The sequence below is a fragment of the Eubalaena glacialis genome, chromosome 2 (assembly GCF_028564815.1).
Source record: "Eubalaena glacialis isolate mEubGla1 chromosome 2, mEubGla1.1.hap2.+ XY, whole genome shotgun sequence".
Classification (NCBI taxonomy): Eukaryota; Metazoa; Chordata; class Mammalia; order Artiodactyla; family Balaenidae; genus Eubalaena; species Eubalaena glacialis.
Genome location: NC_083717.1, coordinates 76,851,437 through 76,867,788, shown reverse-complemented (window position 1 = coordinate 76,867,788; position 16,352 = coordinate 76,851,437). Strand labels below are relative to the sequence as shown.

Genomic DNA, 16,352 nt, shown 5'->3' with positions numbered 1-16,352 from the left:
AACCCAGGAGGTGATTTAGAGCAGTGCTACCCAAAATATGATTCATGGACCTCTGCCAGTCTATAAAATGTTAGTTACCAGTCTGCAGTGAAATAGAGGCTTATACTAGAGTGTACAACGTTTTAGTCCATCTGAAATTTTTTGATAGCCAATTTTTCTTGATGAAGGAAGCAGTGTATTGAATTGCATTCTTATGCAAGATTCTTATTTCAAAACAGACCATAATACACAGTTTGTAGACCAGTTGCATTGAGTAGAACTTGTTTACAGAGCAGGTTGTTGTATATCACCCTGCGGTCTTTTACAATTTAGCAAATAAGAATTTATATATTTATACTATTTATACTATTACCAAATTGGAAATCTTAATCCATATTCTTACAGTTGTTTAGTAATTAAATTTTTATTTTAAAAAATCTTATTAGCTGATTAGTTTATTTATGCCATTCCAGACAACTAGCTAACTGATTTTTTTTGTGTGAGGTGTAGGTTTAGTGAAGTAATTGAGATTAGAGCTTTTGGAAGACCTTTTTCTTTATGTGATTAATGTCATTTAATCCCGTTCACTGGCTAGGGAAACTCATAGTTAAGTGTAGATTACTTTGAATATCTAGATGTCTGGAAATAGAATTTCTATTTAAACCTCTTTTACTCTAGCTTGGTGATTCTTAAACTTTGTGATTTCTAAATTATATTTCATGGAAAAGGCTGAAATATGCTTAGTGCTTTTGATGAACAGCCAGTATGACTGCCAAGGACTGTGCAAAGGGGAAGTATTAGGAGATGAGATTAGAGGTAATGGGATCATATCATACAGTACCCTAGGCTATTATAGCAACTTTGACTTTTGCTGTGGATGATTGGGAAGCCATTAAAGGATTTTGAACAGAGGACTGATGATCTGACTTTGAGTTTAACAAGAATTCTCTGGCTGTTATGTTGAAAATAGAACTTAGTGGTGTAAAGACAGAAGCAGGGAGATTGGTTAGCAAGCTGTTAAAACTGGCAAAAGATGGTGGTGGCTTCAAGCAGGGTAGTAGAAGTGGAGATTATAAAATATGGTCAGATTCTGAATATAGAGCTGACAGAATTTGCCGATGAGTTGAATGTGGAGTGAAAGTGAAGTCAAGGGTTACCCCATGATTTTTGGTTTGAACAACTGGAAGGACAGAGTTACCATCAACTGAAACAGGAAAAAATGGAAAGAACATGTTTAGGGAGGAATATCAGGATTTTGGTTTTGGGATGTTTATTGGCATTCAAGTGGAGATATCAGGGATGCAGTGGGATATATAAATGTAGAGTCTAGAGGAGAGGTCTCAGTGCTGTACAGTAAAACTTTCTGTGTCAATGGAAATGTTCTGTATCTGTGCTGTCCAGTTTCATAGTCACTAGGCACATGGGGCTCTTGATATCTTAAAATATAGCTAATGTGACTGAGGAACAATATTAAATTAAATTTAAATTAAATTAAATTAAATTTTTATTAATTAATTAAATTTAAATTTATATAGCCACATGTCACTTCTAGTTATTGTATTGGACAGCACAGATCTAGCCTGTAAATACACATTTGGGAACAGACAACATATATAAATGACAGACTGAGTCACAAATAATATGAATGTAGATAGAGAAGGGAAGAGATCAGTGGACTGAATCTTGGATGTGCCAGTGATTAGAAGCTGAGGAAAAGGAAGAATGGGTAGAAGCTCAACTATGTAGAAGAAAAACCGAAGACTGATTTCCTAGAATCTAAATGAAGAGTTTCAATGAAGAGTTAGAGATTAGTTGAATCAAATGCTGCTAATAGGCCATGCAGGATGAAGACTGAAAATTGACCATTGATTGAGCCATAAGGAGGTAATTGGTAACTTCAACGAGTCCACAGGATAAAAACCTGACTGGAGTGGGCACAGGGGAAAATTAGAAGCCCTTATATTGTACATAGCCAGTAGGAATGTAACATAATGAAGCTACTGTGGAAAACAGTTTGTCAGTTCCTTAGAAAGCTAAATATAGAATTACCTATGATCCTACAACTTACCCAAGAGAAGTAAAAACACATGTTCACACAAAAACTTGTACAGGAATGTTCATAGCAGCATTATTAATAATAGCCTAAAAGTGGAAACAACCCAGATAGCCATCAACTGATGACTGGATAAACAAACTGTAGTATATCCGTATAGTGAAACATTATTCAGCCATAAAAAGGAATGTATTGATACATGCTGTAATATGGATAAACCTTAAAGACATTATGCTAAGTCAAAGAAGCCAAGTCACAAAATACCACTTATTATATGATTCTATTTATATCAAATGTCCAGAATAGGCAAATTTAGAGACAGAAAGTAGATTAGTGGTTGCTTAGGACTTGGGAATATAGGGGGGAAATAGAGATTGACTGCTAATGGGTATAGAGTTTCTTTAAGGGGAGACCAAAATGTTCTAAAATTAGATCATGATGATAATTTCACAATCCTATTAATATACTTTAAAAACATTGAACTGTACACTTTAAATGGGTTAATTATATGGTATGTGAATTACATTTCTATAAAGCTGTTTTTAAAAAGAGAAAATTGAAGGAAAGGAATTGAAAAGAGTATTTTAGACAAATAGAAGTATTAGTCTTAGGCAGTACAGATACTTTATCCTTAGAAATAGGAGGGAAGATAGAACGTATTAAAAATAGATGCAGGTAGGTGGACAGATGTGGGTGTGGTAACTTATAGAAGGTCTTTTGAGTGCTTCTATTTTCTCAGTGAAACGGGAAACCAGGTCATCAGCTGAGAGTGAAGATGAAGGAGGAGTTGTTGAAGATGAGAAGGAAGGTATAAAATAGTTGCCTAGACAAGTTGGAGGTGAATGGGGAGATGAAGTATGATTCCTGGGCATTACCACTGGGGTTAGTGAGACCAGCCAACATTGGCGGTATGATTTCTTCAGTCACACTCAGCTGCATGAGTATAGGCCTGAATAGTGGAGGAGCAGGATTTAACCAGAGCTGGGTTTTTGCCAAGTGAGTATGTTGAAGAAAGAGACTAGGAAATTGAAGGTATGTGTAGAGAGTGGTTATAATGATGAGCTATAATATTTAAGTTGCATAAAGAGGAAATGAGGATATAAATACGTTGAAGAAAAATGTGATGGGATTTAGTGGATTGTAGGCCCTGATACAGCTGAAGAATTTTTGGAGCCTGGTAATAACAAAGTCGTATGATCATAGGGAATGAGTTTCTGAGATAAGGTGGAATATAAGATTTTTGTTGGAAAAGAGGTCAAGGAACAGAAAGTCCAGGGTATTAGATGGGTCATCTGTATGAGTATTGAAATTATCAAAAATTATGGCAGGATTTTTGTTATAGAGAGGTAGTGAGCTAGGAATGAGGCAGATTGACCTGAAAGTTGGTAGAGAACTATAACCAGGTGGGTGGATAATGGGTAGTATTATATGATAGCATGAGTTTTAAAACTGAGGAGTTTTAGGGAGGAGGGAGAGAAAGAATGACCATAAGGAGCAAGTAGATCCACCTCCAGGCTCACCGGTAAAGAAGCATGAGAGAGAAAAGACATCACTTGAGAGGGCTGCAGTGTCATCAAGGCAGAGCCAAATTTCATTTAGGCAGAAGATGAAGGAAACATTAAGAAAAGAAAATACTTAGAAGATTTGAGAGACCATGAGTTCCAGAGGACACTGAAATTCAAGATAGGAATTTAGGAGTCATTAGTATAAAAATGGTATTTAAACCTGTGGAAATTGATGAGATCATTAAGAGAGAAAGTATAGAGAAGAGACGTGGGTCCAGGATCATCTCCTAAAGTTTCCCAGCATGCACAGATTGGGTAGAGCAGTGTTTCTCCACCTTTTTTTCAGTATTGCCCCTCTAAGGAGCCTTTGTAGACATCTTTGTCCTAATCACTCACTCCAGGAAATTTTAATACCACAGATATACTGTATGTCTCTTCATGTTCTGTGGCCCTTTGAAGGCCACAAACCATTATAATATCTAAGATACTTTTGTCCCTACCCTCCAAGAATCAGTTTTTGCCCCCTTGGGGGTAACATCGCCCCTGCTGAAATGCATGGGTTAGAGCAGCGGTCCCCAAACTTTTTGGCACCAGGGACTGGTTTTGTAGAAGACAATTTTTCCACGGGGGTGGGGGGGGGGAAGTTTCAGCAGGGGTGACGTTTAATATACTGGGCTAAATAAAATATATTATTAAAATTAATTTTACTTCTTCTTTTTACTTTTTTTAATGTGGCTACTAAAAATTTAAAGTTACATATGGGCTTGCATTTGTGACTTGCATTATATTTCTGTTGGACAGTGCTAACCTTAAACTGTGCTGCCACTCCACAGCTTCTTATGTTATCCTGGCTCTGCTGTCTGTGCTATCATAGACCAATGCCATTTACCTAACCTCTTGCCTGCTAGTTATTACCATCACTCTACTTGCCTTTTTCTATTCTACCTTCTGAGACAAAATGAGCTCTTTTGCTGTTAGTTCCCGTAGCTAAAGAATGCAGTTGTAATGGCAGAGACCCATGAGCAGAGGCAGAGGGCATATGAATGGAGGTACTAATAGTATAAAAGGGTAAGATTGGAGTGGAAATAAAAGCATCATAAATTATAATACCTCTTCATTTTACAGATGAGGTAACCAAAGCTCAGAAAGATTAAATAATGTGTTCTCTCCATCTGGACACCTTCTAATATGATTTTTAAAATGCTGAAAGGCTAGTATTCTCAAAAGTATATCCCTTCTCCCTTTCCACCACTCAAGTGTTTTTGATAGAGTATTTTAAATTCCTACTACTTGTCTCTTCCTTTTTTTTTTCCTTTTTCTTATCCAGCAAATATTTGCTGATTATGTACTGTGGACAAGTTATTTGGAGGTGTCAACAATACAGTCAATGCGGCTGCATAAATGTACTAAGAAAATGTTAACATGGTATTTTTCTTGGAAAGAAAATAATTAGTGCATCTTGGTATCTTAAATTTATCTAACTGTTAGATTTTAAAAATCCCTGAGGAAGCAGGACATAGGGTAGAGAATTTTTTAAATTATAGGGAAAAAGAAAAATTGATGAAGTAATATTTAGATCTAGGGTAGCTAAAGAGGTTTGGAAGTCCTGGGCGAGGAGACTCATGTACAGGGACAGCATGAAAGTACTATGATCCTAATGGGAGGTGGGAGAGAAGTGAGCAAGAATAACGTGAGAAGAGAGATTCTGAAAACTCTGCCTCGCCAAAAGTAAACTTTATTTAAAGCCAATCCTGCCAAAACAAATTGTTTAATTTTCTAAGCTATTTGGATTTTGTTCTCTTGAGATTACTCCAGTTCTCTGGGGGAACCAGGGATACTTTTTCATTAATAAGCAAACACTAGTAGAAAGATTGTAAAGAAACCATTAAAGGTTTTCCTAGTACCTAGCTGAGGAACTACAGGGAATGGGAATTTTGATTGTCAAAGGTTAGAGGAGGAGGGAATTTTAATTTGGAAATTTCTGTTACTGGAGTATTAGAGCAGGGCCAAACATGGACATGGCTTGTTGGAGGGCTTTGGCCTCAAGAAAGCAACATGAAAGCTCCTAGTAAGTGCTAGGAGGTCTAATAAAGTGGGGAAGAAGTGTAGGTGGAAGGCAGAAAATGGTTAGGAAGATGAGGTAAAACACAACACAAACTAGAATATACACTATGATTTTAACCATCCAAGACAGTTTGTATGATGGTGAGACTAGCATTGTATTATATAGTAAGGAAAATAGTTGTTGGGATGATGGTGCTGTCTGACTTTTTAAAAGATAATTTATTTTATCTTTTGAACATAAATACTATAAAAGGAGGTCAATGTTGAAGCATTTTAATTTTGCCCACAGTTGACTGTGTCTCCTCTTTTCCAAATGCTCACCTGGGATAAGTTACCTACTACCTACTGCCAAACCCTCTCTTCCTTTTTTGGCCTAATGTAGCTGTCAGGTTTTTGTTTCTTAATATCTGTTTGTCTGAAATATCCCATTAATAGCAAAGTCTTATGGATTCTTTCTTTGAAATTCTTTCCTCTCTCTGTATACTGGTACTTCGGAATGTGATTTATTGCAAGCTCTTTTGTTTCCTCTACTCTCCAAATTAGCCTACATATCAGTGTTATCTTCTTAAAGCACCAATTTCATCCTTCACTTGTCTACTTAAAAACAGAAAGATTCCCTTACGATCTTTCACAAGCAGCCAAACTTACTGATGTATTATTTATGATTTTCTATAATCTGATCAAGGTTACCCATCCAGCCATATTTCCCACCACTCTGCAACATAAATCTTATGTATAAACCTCCTTATAAACTGCCAGTATAGCATGATGTTTCTTATATTTGCTTTTTCCATCATTCTTTCTCCCTCAAAGAATGCTTTTTCCCCTCACTGCCTTGGCAAGTTCTGCCAATTTTTCAGAATCCGCTTTAGATACTACCCCCTACAAAGGATATTTCTAAGTGCTACAGGCTTTATCAATATTTCTTTTCAAAATCACTTGGTACTTAAGGCATTTATTACATTTTACACTATATTATGCCTTATTGTTATTTTATTCTGTTTCCTGTATGTTCTTTGCCCAACCAAATTATTAGTTTTTTAAGGGAAACACTCATTTCCAAATACATTAACCTGTTGCTAAACACGGAATAGACTTTCAATAAATACTGTTTTTTTAAACATGTTTTATTTATTTATTTATTTATTTGGCTGTGTCAGGTCTTAGTTGCGGCATGCAGGATCTTCGTTGCGGCATGTGGGATCTTTCTTTGCAGCACACAGGCTCTTCACTGCAGCGCGCGGGCTCCAGGGCACGCAGGCTCAGTAGTTGCAGCGTGTGAGCTCTCTAGTTGTGGCACGCGGGCTCCAGAGCCCATGGGCTCAGTAGTTGCAGCATGAGTGCTCTCTAGTTGGGGCGCGCGGGCTCTAGAGTGTGTGAGCTCAGTAGTCGCGGCGTGTGGTTTTAGTTGCCCCACGGCATGTGGGATCTTAGTTAGTTCCCCGATCAGGGATCGAACCTGCATCCCCTGCATTGGAAGGCAGATTCTTGACCACTGCACCACCAGGGAAGTCCCTCAATAAATATTTTTGATTGAAGTAGTATTGTTGACCAATTTTGTTATAAAGGTTAGATAAGCTAGACAGAATTCTTAAGAGATGATTTATTTAGATATCTAAAACTGAAAGATGCTCCCTTAAAAACTCAAAATCAGTCTTTTAAAAATATCTAATTCTCTATTACAAACTTTCCTAAAAATACAGATGTCTATTGTTTCATATCACCCCAAAATTTAGTCACTTAGAACAATGAACGTTTATTATCATACAGTATCTGTAGGTCAGGAATCTCGGTGTGGCTAAGTGACTCTGGCTTAAGGTCTCTCATGAGGTTGCAGTCAGTGTGTCAGTTGGGGCTGCAGTCTTATCTCCAGGCCCAACTGAGGAGGATCTGCTTCCAAGCTTACTCACTTGGTTGTTGGCAGGATTCAGTTCCTCACAGGTTGTTGGACTGAGGTTCTCAGTTCCTCATTGACTGTGGCTCTCTGTGGCTCTCTCTCTAGAGGCTTCCTTCAGTTCCTTGCCATGGGCATCTCCAAAAGGCAGCTCAGAACATGGCAGGTGGCATTCCTCAGAGTGAACAAATGAGAAAGCACCATGACAAACTACACAATATTTTCTTTTATAATTTTGTAAGTGACATTTCATTAATTCTGTGGTATTTGATTCACTAGAAGTGAATCCAATCCACACTCAAGGGAAGGTGATTATACAAAGGTATGAATACCAGGCTATAGGGCTTATTGAGGTCCATCAAAGAGGCTGCCTTCCTTAGTCAGGCCATTCTTCTCTTGTCTAAAGATCTTTTCTGACCTCAGGAAAAGAGGAGTTGCTTATCTGAGTCTTTCCCAGTAATTATTCTATTCTTAGCACCTAAGCTTTAATCTATTATAGCATATCTAGGGTCATTTAGTATTGAATTATGTAATGCTCTGCATCCTGACCCTATTAAAGTTGTAGGAAAGCATACACTACAGTCTTTTATCAGGATAAATACAGAACTTAAATGAGATATAGGATACAAGTATAGCAAATATGTTCTCAATTATTTGAATAAATAATGTATAAAATTTACTCAAAGCGTAGTTTTCAGTTAAATGCTATATTAAAATCTCAACATGTAAATATACAATGTGCCATGTATAGTAAGGATTCAAAAATATTTTGTTAAATACACTTGCTTATATATTTCTGTGAATGAATTAATTTAGTGATTTAGAGTTCCTGTACCTATGGTGGAATAAAATTGTTATTAGTTAGATTTTGCCATCTTAAAGTTCTAAATAAAAGCAAAAATAATAATATATTGATGTTCATAGGAATTCCTTTATTATCAGAGTTGGAGAGATTAAAAGAATACTTTTTTAAAAACTTATTTATTTATTTATTTATCTTTGGCTGCATTGGGTCTTCGTTGCTGTGTGCAGCTTTCTCTAGTTGTAGCAAGCAGGGGCTAATCTTTGTTGCGGTGCATGGGCTTCTCATTTGTGGTGGCTTCTCTTGTTGCAGAGCACAGGCTCTAAGCGCATGGGCTTCAGTAGTTGTGGCTCGTCGGCTTAGTAGTTGTGGCTCACGGGCTCTAGAGCGCAAGCTCAGTAGTTGTGGCGCATGGGCTTAGTTGCTCCTTGGCATGTGGGAGCTTCCCGGACCAGGGCTCAAACCCATGTCCCCTGCACTGGCAGGCGGATTATTAACCACTGTGCCACCAAGGAAGTCCCTAAAAGAATACTTGATGCAGTCTTTAGAAGTTTATTTTGAATTTGAAAATAAAAGTTAATAAAACAATTTATCAACTTAGTGATTTGGGAGGCTGGCTGAGAAGTTAGTTCCATGTATCACTGTTTATATCAAAATTAATTCCAGATAAATTAAAGATTTAAACGTAAAAAAAGACAAACATAAAATTACATGAAGAAAGTATATGTGAATGTTTGTATACTCTGAAGAGGTGAAAATCTTTCTAACATGACATCAAACCCATCAAACCCAGAAGCTATAATAGAAGAATTTGACTATACTGAAATTAAATATTTCTGTATGGTGAAAAGTAAGCAAAAAACATCACCATAAAGTCAGAAGCCATTATGGGAAAAAAAAAAATTTACCATGTATAACAGGAAATGTTCTAATTCCTCTAACTGAAAAAGAGCTTTTATGGTTCAGTAAAAAAAAAAAAAATGATACTTGTATAGGCAGGCAATTCAAAGAAAAGTATATATAATTAATACATAGTTAAAAAGGCAAAACATGGATAAAAAGTTACTGCATATATTAAAATGATGCTACATATATTTAAAAGGTATCACTTATACTAAAAGTCATTTATAGGGGCTTCCCTGGTAGCACAGTGGTTAAGAATCCGCCTGCCAATGCAGGGAACACGGGTTCAAGCCCTGGGCTGGGAAGATCCCACATGCCGCGGAGCAACTAAGCCCACGCGCCACTACTGAGCCTGCACTCTAGAGACCGCAAGTCACAACTACTGAGCCCGTATGCCACAACTACTGAAGCCTGCACGCCTAGAGCCTGTGCTCTGCAACAAGAGAAGCCACTGCAATAAGAAGGCCGCGCACTGCAATGAAGAGTAGCCCCTGCTCGCCGCAACTAGAGAAAGCCCGCGTGCAGCAACGAAGACCCAATGCAGCCAAAAATAAATAAGTAAATAAATTTATTTTTTTAAAAGTCATTTATATATTAAAAAGGTGATACCAGATGAAAATACATGTATAAAAATATATCAATTTGGGGGAAGTATAGTTGCTTTACAATATTATATTAGTTTCAGGTGTACAGCATAGTGATTCAGTATTTTTACAGATTATACTCCATTAAAAGCTATTACAAGATAATGGCTATAATTCCCTGTGCTATACAATATATTCTTGTTGCTTATATATTTTATACATAGTAGTTTGTATCTCAATTCCATACCCCTTTCTTGCCTCTCTCTCTCCCCTTTCCTCACTGGTAACCACTAAGATACCAATTTTTTAAATGCAAAAAAAATTTTTGCTTACTTCTAAGAATGACAAACATTTAGAAGACTGATGACACCCATTCTTGGAAAGGTATTTGGGGTAATAGTTATCTTGCTGATAGCAGTGCAACTTGGTAAAAACCTTTTAGAGCTTTATTGTAGTGACATGGAAAGATGCTTAAATATAAAGAGGAAGAAAAAGAAAGTTCAAAACATAGGATGTACACTGAAAAAAATATGTGAGACCTTAGCTAACAGTTAACATTGACTTTCTCTGAATAGGGGGGGTCAATATTTTATGTTACCTATTGCTACAATTTATAATTAAAATATATTACCTTTGTAATTAGAAAAAAAGTAATATTTTTAAAAGGCAACTTTACAATTTCTTTTTACAGGAGATTACATGCTTGATGCAAAGCCAAAAGAAATTTCAGAAATTCAACGTTTAAACTATGAGCAGGTAATAGATACAATTTTTGTTATATTAAGATAGTTAATTTTTACTTACAGATATATTCATTGGTCTCTATCAGTGGATTTTTTTTTGAATTTTTGAATTTTATTTATTTTTTTATACAGCAGGTTCTTATTAGTTATCTATTTTATACATATTAGTGTATATATGTCAATCCCAATCTCCCAATTTATCACACCACCACCACCCCGCCCCCCCCACATTCCCCCCTTGGTGTCCATACGTTTGTTCTCTACATCTGTGTCTCTATTTCTGCCTTGCAAACCGGTTCATCTGTACCATTTTTATAGGTTCCACATATATGCGTTAATATACGATATTTGTTTTTCTCTTTCCGACTTACTTCACTCTGTATGACAGTCTCTAGATCCATCCACATCTCTACAAATGACCCAGTTTTGTTCCTTTTTATGGCTGAGTAATATTCCATTGTATATATATACCACATCTTCTTTTTCCATTCGTCTGTCGATGGGCATTTAGGTTGCTTCCATGACCTGGCTATTGTAAATAGTGCTGCAATGAACATTGGGGTGCATGTGTCTTTTTGAATTATGGTTTTCTCAGGATATATGCCCAGTAGTGGGATTGCTGGGTCGTATGGTAGTTCTATTTTTAGTTTTTTAAGGAACCTCCATACTGTTCTCCATAGTGGCTGTATCAATTTACATTCCCACCAACAGTGCAAGAGTGTTCCCTTTTCTCCATACCCTCTCCAGCATTTATTGTTTCTAGATTTTCTGATGATGCCCATTCTAACTGGTGCGAGGTGATACCTCATTGTAGTTTTGATTTGCATTTCTCTAATAATTAGTGATGTTGAGCATCTATTCATGTGCTTCATGGCCGTCTGTATGTCTTCTTTGGAGAAATGTCTATTTAGGTCTTCTGCCCATTTTTGGATTGGGTTGTTTGTTTCTTTAATATTGAGCTGAATGAGCTGTTTATATATTTTGGAGATTAATCCTTTGTCTGTTGATTTGTTTGAAAATATTTTCTCCCATTCTGAAGGTTGTCTTTTTGTCTTGTTTGTGGTTTCCTTTGCTTTGCAAAGCTCTTAAGTCTCATTAGGTCCCATTTGTTTATTTTTATTTCCATTACTCTAGGAGGTGGATCAAAAAAGATCTTGCTGTGATTTATGTCAAAGAGTGTTCTTCATATGTTTTCTTCTAAGAGTTTTATAGTGTCTGGCCTTACATTTAGGTCTTTAATCCATTTTGAGTTTATTTTTGTGTATGGTGTTAGGGAGTGTTCTAATTTCATTCTTTTACATGTAGCTGTCCAGTTTTCCCAGCACCACTTATTGAAGAGACTGTCTTTTCTCCATTGTATATCCTGGCCTGCTTTGTCATAGATTAGTTGACCATAGGTGCGTGGGTTTATCTTTGGGCTTTCTATCCTGTTCCATTGATCTATATTTCTGTTTTTGTGCCAGTACCATATTGTCTTGATTACTGTAGCTTTGTAATATAGGCTGAAGTCCGGGAGTCTGATTCCTCCAGCTCCATTTTTTTCCCTCAAGACTGCTTTGGCTATTCGGGGTCTTTTGGGTCTCCATACAAATTTTAAGATTTTTTGTTCTAGTTCTGTAAAAAATGCCATTGGTAATTTAATAGGGATTGCATTGAATCTGTAGATTGCTTTGGGTAGTATAGTCATTTTAACAATATTGATTCTTCCAATCCAAGAAAATGGTATATCTCTCCATCTGTTTATGTCATCTTTTAAAAAAAAATTTTTTTTTATATCAGGTTCTTATTGGTTATGCATTTTATACATATTAGTGTATATATGTCAATCCCAACTGCTTTTGCTGCATCCCATAGGTTTTGGATTGTCATGTTTTCATTGTAATTTGTCTGTAGATATTTTTTGATTTCCTCTTTAATTTCTTCAGTGATCTCTTAGTTATTTAGTAACGTATTGTTTACCCTCCATGTGTTTGTGTTTTTTATGTTTTTTTTGCTGTAATTGATTTCTAATCTCATAGCGTTGTGGTCGGAAAAGATGCTTGATATGATTTCAGTTTTCTTAAATTTACCAAGGCTTGATTTGTGACCCACAATGTGATCGATCCTGGAGAATGTTCCGTGTGCACTTGAGAAGAAAGTGTAATCTGCTATTTTTGGATGGAATGTCCTATAAATATCAATTAACTCTATCTGGTCTATTGTGTCATTTAAAGCTTGTGTTTCCTTATTAATTTTCTGTCAGGGTGATCTATCCATTGGTGTAAATGAGGTGTTAAAAGTCCCCCACTATTGTTGTGTTACTGTCGATTTCCTCTTTTATAGCTGTTAGCAGTTGCCTTACGTATTGAGGTGCTCCTGTGTTGGGTGCATATATATTTACAATTGTTATATCTTCTTCTCTGATTGATCCCTTGATCATTATGTAGTGTCCTTCCTTGCCTCTTGTAACATTCTTTATTTTAAAGTCTATTTTATCTGATATGAGTATTGCTACTCCAGCTTTCTTTTGATTTCCATTTGCATGGAATATCTTTTTCCATCCCCTCACTTTCAGTCTGTATGTGTCCCTAGGTCTGAAGTGGGTCTCTTGTAGACAGCATATATATGGGTCTTGTTTTTGTATCCATTCAGCGAGCCTGTGTCTTTTGGTTGGAGCATTTAATCCATTCATGTTTAAGGTAATTATAGATATGTATGTTCCTATTACCATTTTCTTAATTGTTTTGGGTTTGTTTTTATAGGTCCTTTTCTTCTCTTGTGTTTCCCACTTAGAGAAGTTCCTTTAGCATTTGTTGTAGAGCTGGTTTGGTGGTGCTGAATTCTCCTAGCTTTTGCTTGTCTGTAAAGCTTTTGATTTCTCCATTGAATCTGGATGAGATCCTTGCCAGGTAGAGTAATCTTGGTTGTATGTTCTTCCCTTTCATCACTTTAAATATATTGTGCCACTCCCTTCTGGCTTGTAGAGTTTCTGCTGAGAAATCAGCTGTTAACCTTATGGAGTTCCCTTGTATGTTATTTGTCGTTTTTCCCTTGTTGCTTTCAATAATTTTTCTTTGTCTTTAATTTTTGTCAATTTGATTACTGTGTGTGTCGGCGTGTTTCTCTTTGGGTTTATCCTGCCTGGGACTTTCTGCACTTCCTGTACTTGGGTGGCTATTTCCTTTCCCATGTTAGGGAAGTTTTTGACTATAATCTCTTCACATATTTTCTTGGGTCCTTTCTCTCTCTCTTCTCCTTATGGGACCCCTATAATGCGAATGTTGTTGCGTTTAATGTTGTCCCAGAGGTCTCTTAGGCTGTCTTCATTTCTTTTCATTCTTTTTTCTTTATTCTGTTCCACAGCAGTGAATTCCACCTTTCTGTCTTCCAGGCCACTTATCCGTTCTTCTGCCTCAGTTATTCTGCTATTGATTCCTTCTAGTGTATTTTTCGTTTCAGTTATTGTATTGTTCATCTCTGTTTGTTTGTTTTTTAACTCTTCTAGGTGTTTGTTCTTTAATTCTTCTAGGCCTTTGTTAAACATTTCTTGCATCTTCTTGACCTTTGCCTCCATTCTTTTTCTGAGGTCCTGGATCATCTTCACTATCATTATTCTGAATTCTTTTTCTGGAAGGTTGCCTGTCTCCACTTCATTTAGTTGTTTTCCTGGGGTTTTATCTTGTTCCTTCATCTGGTACAAAGTCCTCTGCCTTTTCATTTTGTCTATCTTTCTGTGAATGTGGCTTTCCTTCCACAGGCTGCAGAATTATAGTTCTTCTTGCTTCTGCTGTCTGCTCTGTGGTGGATGAGGCTATCTAAGAGGCTTGTGCAAGCTTCCTGATGGGAGGGACTGGTGGTGGGTAGAGCTGGGTGTTGCTCTGGTGGGCAGATCTCAGTAAAACTTTAATCCACTTGTCTGCTGATGGGTTGGGCTGGGTTCCCTCCCTGTTGGTTGTTTGGCCTAAGGCGACCCAGCACTGGAGCCTACCCGGCTCTTTGGTGGGGCTAATGGCAGACTCTGGGAGGGCTCACGCCAAGGAGTACTTCCCATAACTTCTGTTGCCAGTGCCCCTGTCCCCACAGTAAGCCACCGCCACCCCCCGCCTCTGCAGGAGACCCTCCAACACTAGCAGGTAGGTCTGGTTCAGTCTCCTATGGGGTCACTGCTCCTTCCCCTGGGTCCCAATGTGCACACTACTTTGTGTGTGCCCTCCAAGAGTGGAGTCTCTGTTTCCCCAGTCCTGTCAAAGTCCTGCAATCAAATCCCGCTAGCCTTCAAAGTCTGATTCTCTAGGAATTCCTCCTCCCGTTGCTGGACCCCCAGGTTGGGAAGCCTGATGTGGGACTCAGAACCTTCACTCCAGTGGGTGGACTTCTGTGGTGTAAGTGTTCTCCAGTCTGTGAGTCACCCACCCAGCAGTTATGGGATTTGATTTTATTGTGATTGCACCGCTCCTACCCTCTCATTGTGGCTTCTCCTTTGTCTTTGGATGTGGGGTATCTTTTTTGGTGAGTTCCAGTGTCTTCCTGTCCATGATTGTTCAGCAGTTGGTTGTGATTCCGGTGCTCTCGCAAGAGGGAGTCTCAGTGGCTTTTTGGGCATATTCTTTGTTTTCTCTTTTTACACCCTTTTAAAAATGTAAAAACCATTCTTAGCTCACAGCCTTATTTGACCCACAGGCCATACTTTGCTGATCTCTCTTTTATGTGAACCTATATGCAATGTAGAATGAAACATAGATATCGTTCTACACACCTATGTAGAATGATAACTTGGTATTTTCCTTGAAAAAATTGACTTTCAAGTGAATTTGTTATTGATTTATCTTTCCTCATTTGTGTATATTTTACAGTTAAATTATATGTAGGAAACAGTTCAGCAAATGATGTCTGGGGTATGTCATTAGGACTAAATCTGCTGTTTCATAGTTTCAATGTGTCTACATTGCTTGGCATGTTCTTTAGAGATACTATTCTGTAATATAGGAGGGGACCACTGGGCTCAAAATTATTGGAGCTGTAAGAAAGCAAGCAGAGCTTCATTTTCTTCAGTATTCTTCCTTTGTTAGACAATGGAAGTCAAGAAGAAGTCAGGTTCTTACAGTGGAAGAAGTATCAGGCAGGGAAGAAACAGACATCATTGGAACCTTTATGTTTACTTTCAAAGTAACCCTTACTACATACTTTCACCAGTATTCAAATGGCAAAAAGAAAACAAAATTCATTTGGTATTGCAAAATTTCTTGAATTTGAATGTTCAGATAATCTAGTCCTAATAAAATGGAAAAGCCAGTATGTTGCATTGCATCACTGTGTAAGGTAGGAAATCCATAGCTAAAGCCAAATAGGTATGCCAAAACATTTAAATTCTATTGGAATTTGTAGCTTAAAGCAAGGATTTCCAAACACTTTTCACAATGGAAACTTCTTTTCAAATGAAATCTTAGGCTAACCTTCAATATATAAAACCAGTAAATATTTTATAAGTATAAAGTGTTATGGTTAAATTTATATCGTTTATTTATCAAATTTGTATCATTTCTTATTGAAATCAACAAGGCTATTATGATTAATACAAAAACTTGAAATTAGAAATTATGGATCATAGTTGCAGTTTCACATTAACCTCAAAATTCATTTTACTTCTGTTGCACAGTCTTGAGAAAATACTTTTTAATTATTTATTTTTTTAACATCTTTATTTGAAGTATAATTGCTTTACAATGTTGTGTTAGTTTCTGCTGTATAACAAAGTGAATCAGCTATATGTATACATATATCCCCATATCCCCTCCCTCTTGCGTCTCCCTCCCACCCTCCCTATCCCACCGTTCTGGGTGGTCACA

The 16,352-nt window shown here is 37.0% G+C and overlaps 1 protein-coding gene across 1 annotated transcript in view; it reads left to right on the top strand.

The window, feature by feature from the left end:
- Positions 1-16,352, top strand: part of MINDY2 (MINDY lysine 48 deubiquitinase 2) — a 71,960-nt gene that overhangs the window by 14,533 nt on the left and 41,075 nt on the right. Inside the window, exon 3 of the mRNA XM_061182072.1 lies at positions 10,476-10,540. Coding sequence (XP_061038055.1) covers positions 10,476-10,540 — 65 coding nt within the window. The remainder of the gene's footprint in view (positions 1-10,475; positions 10,541-16,352) is intronic.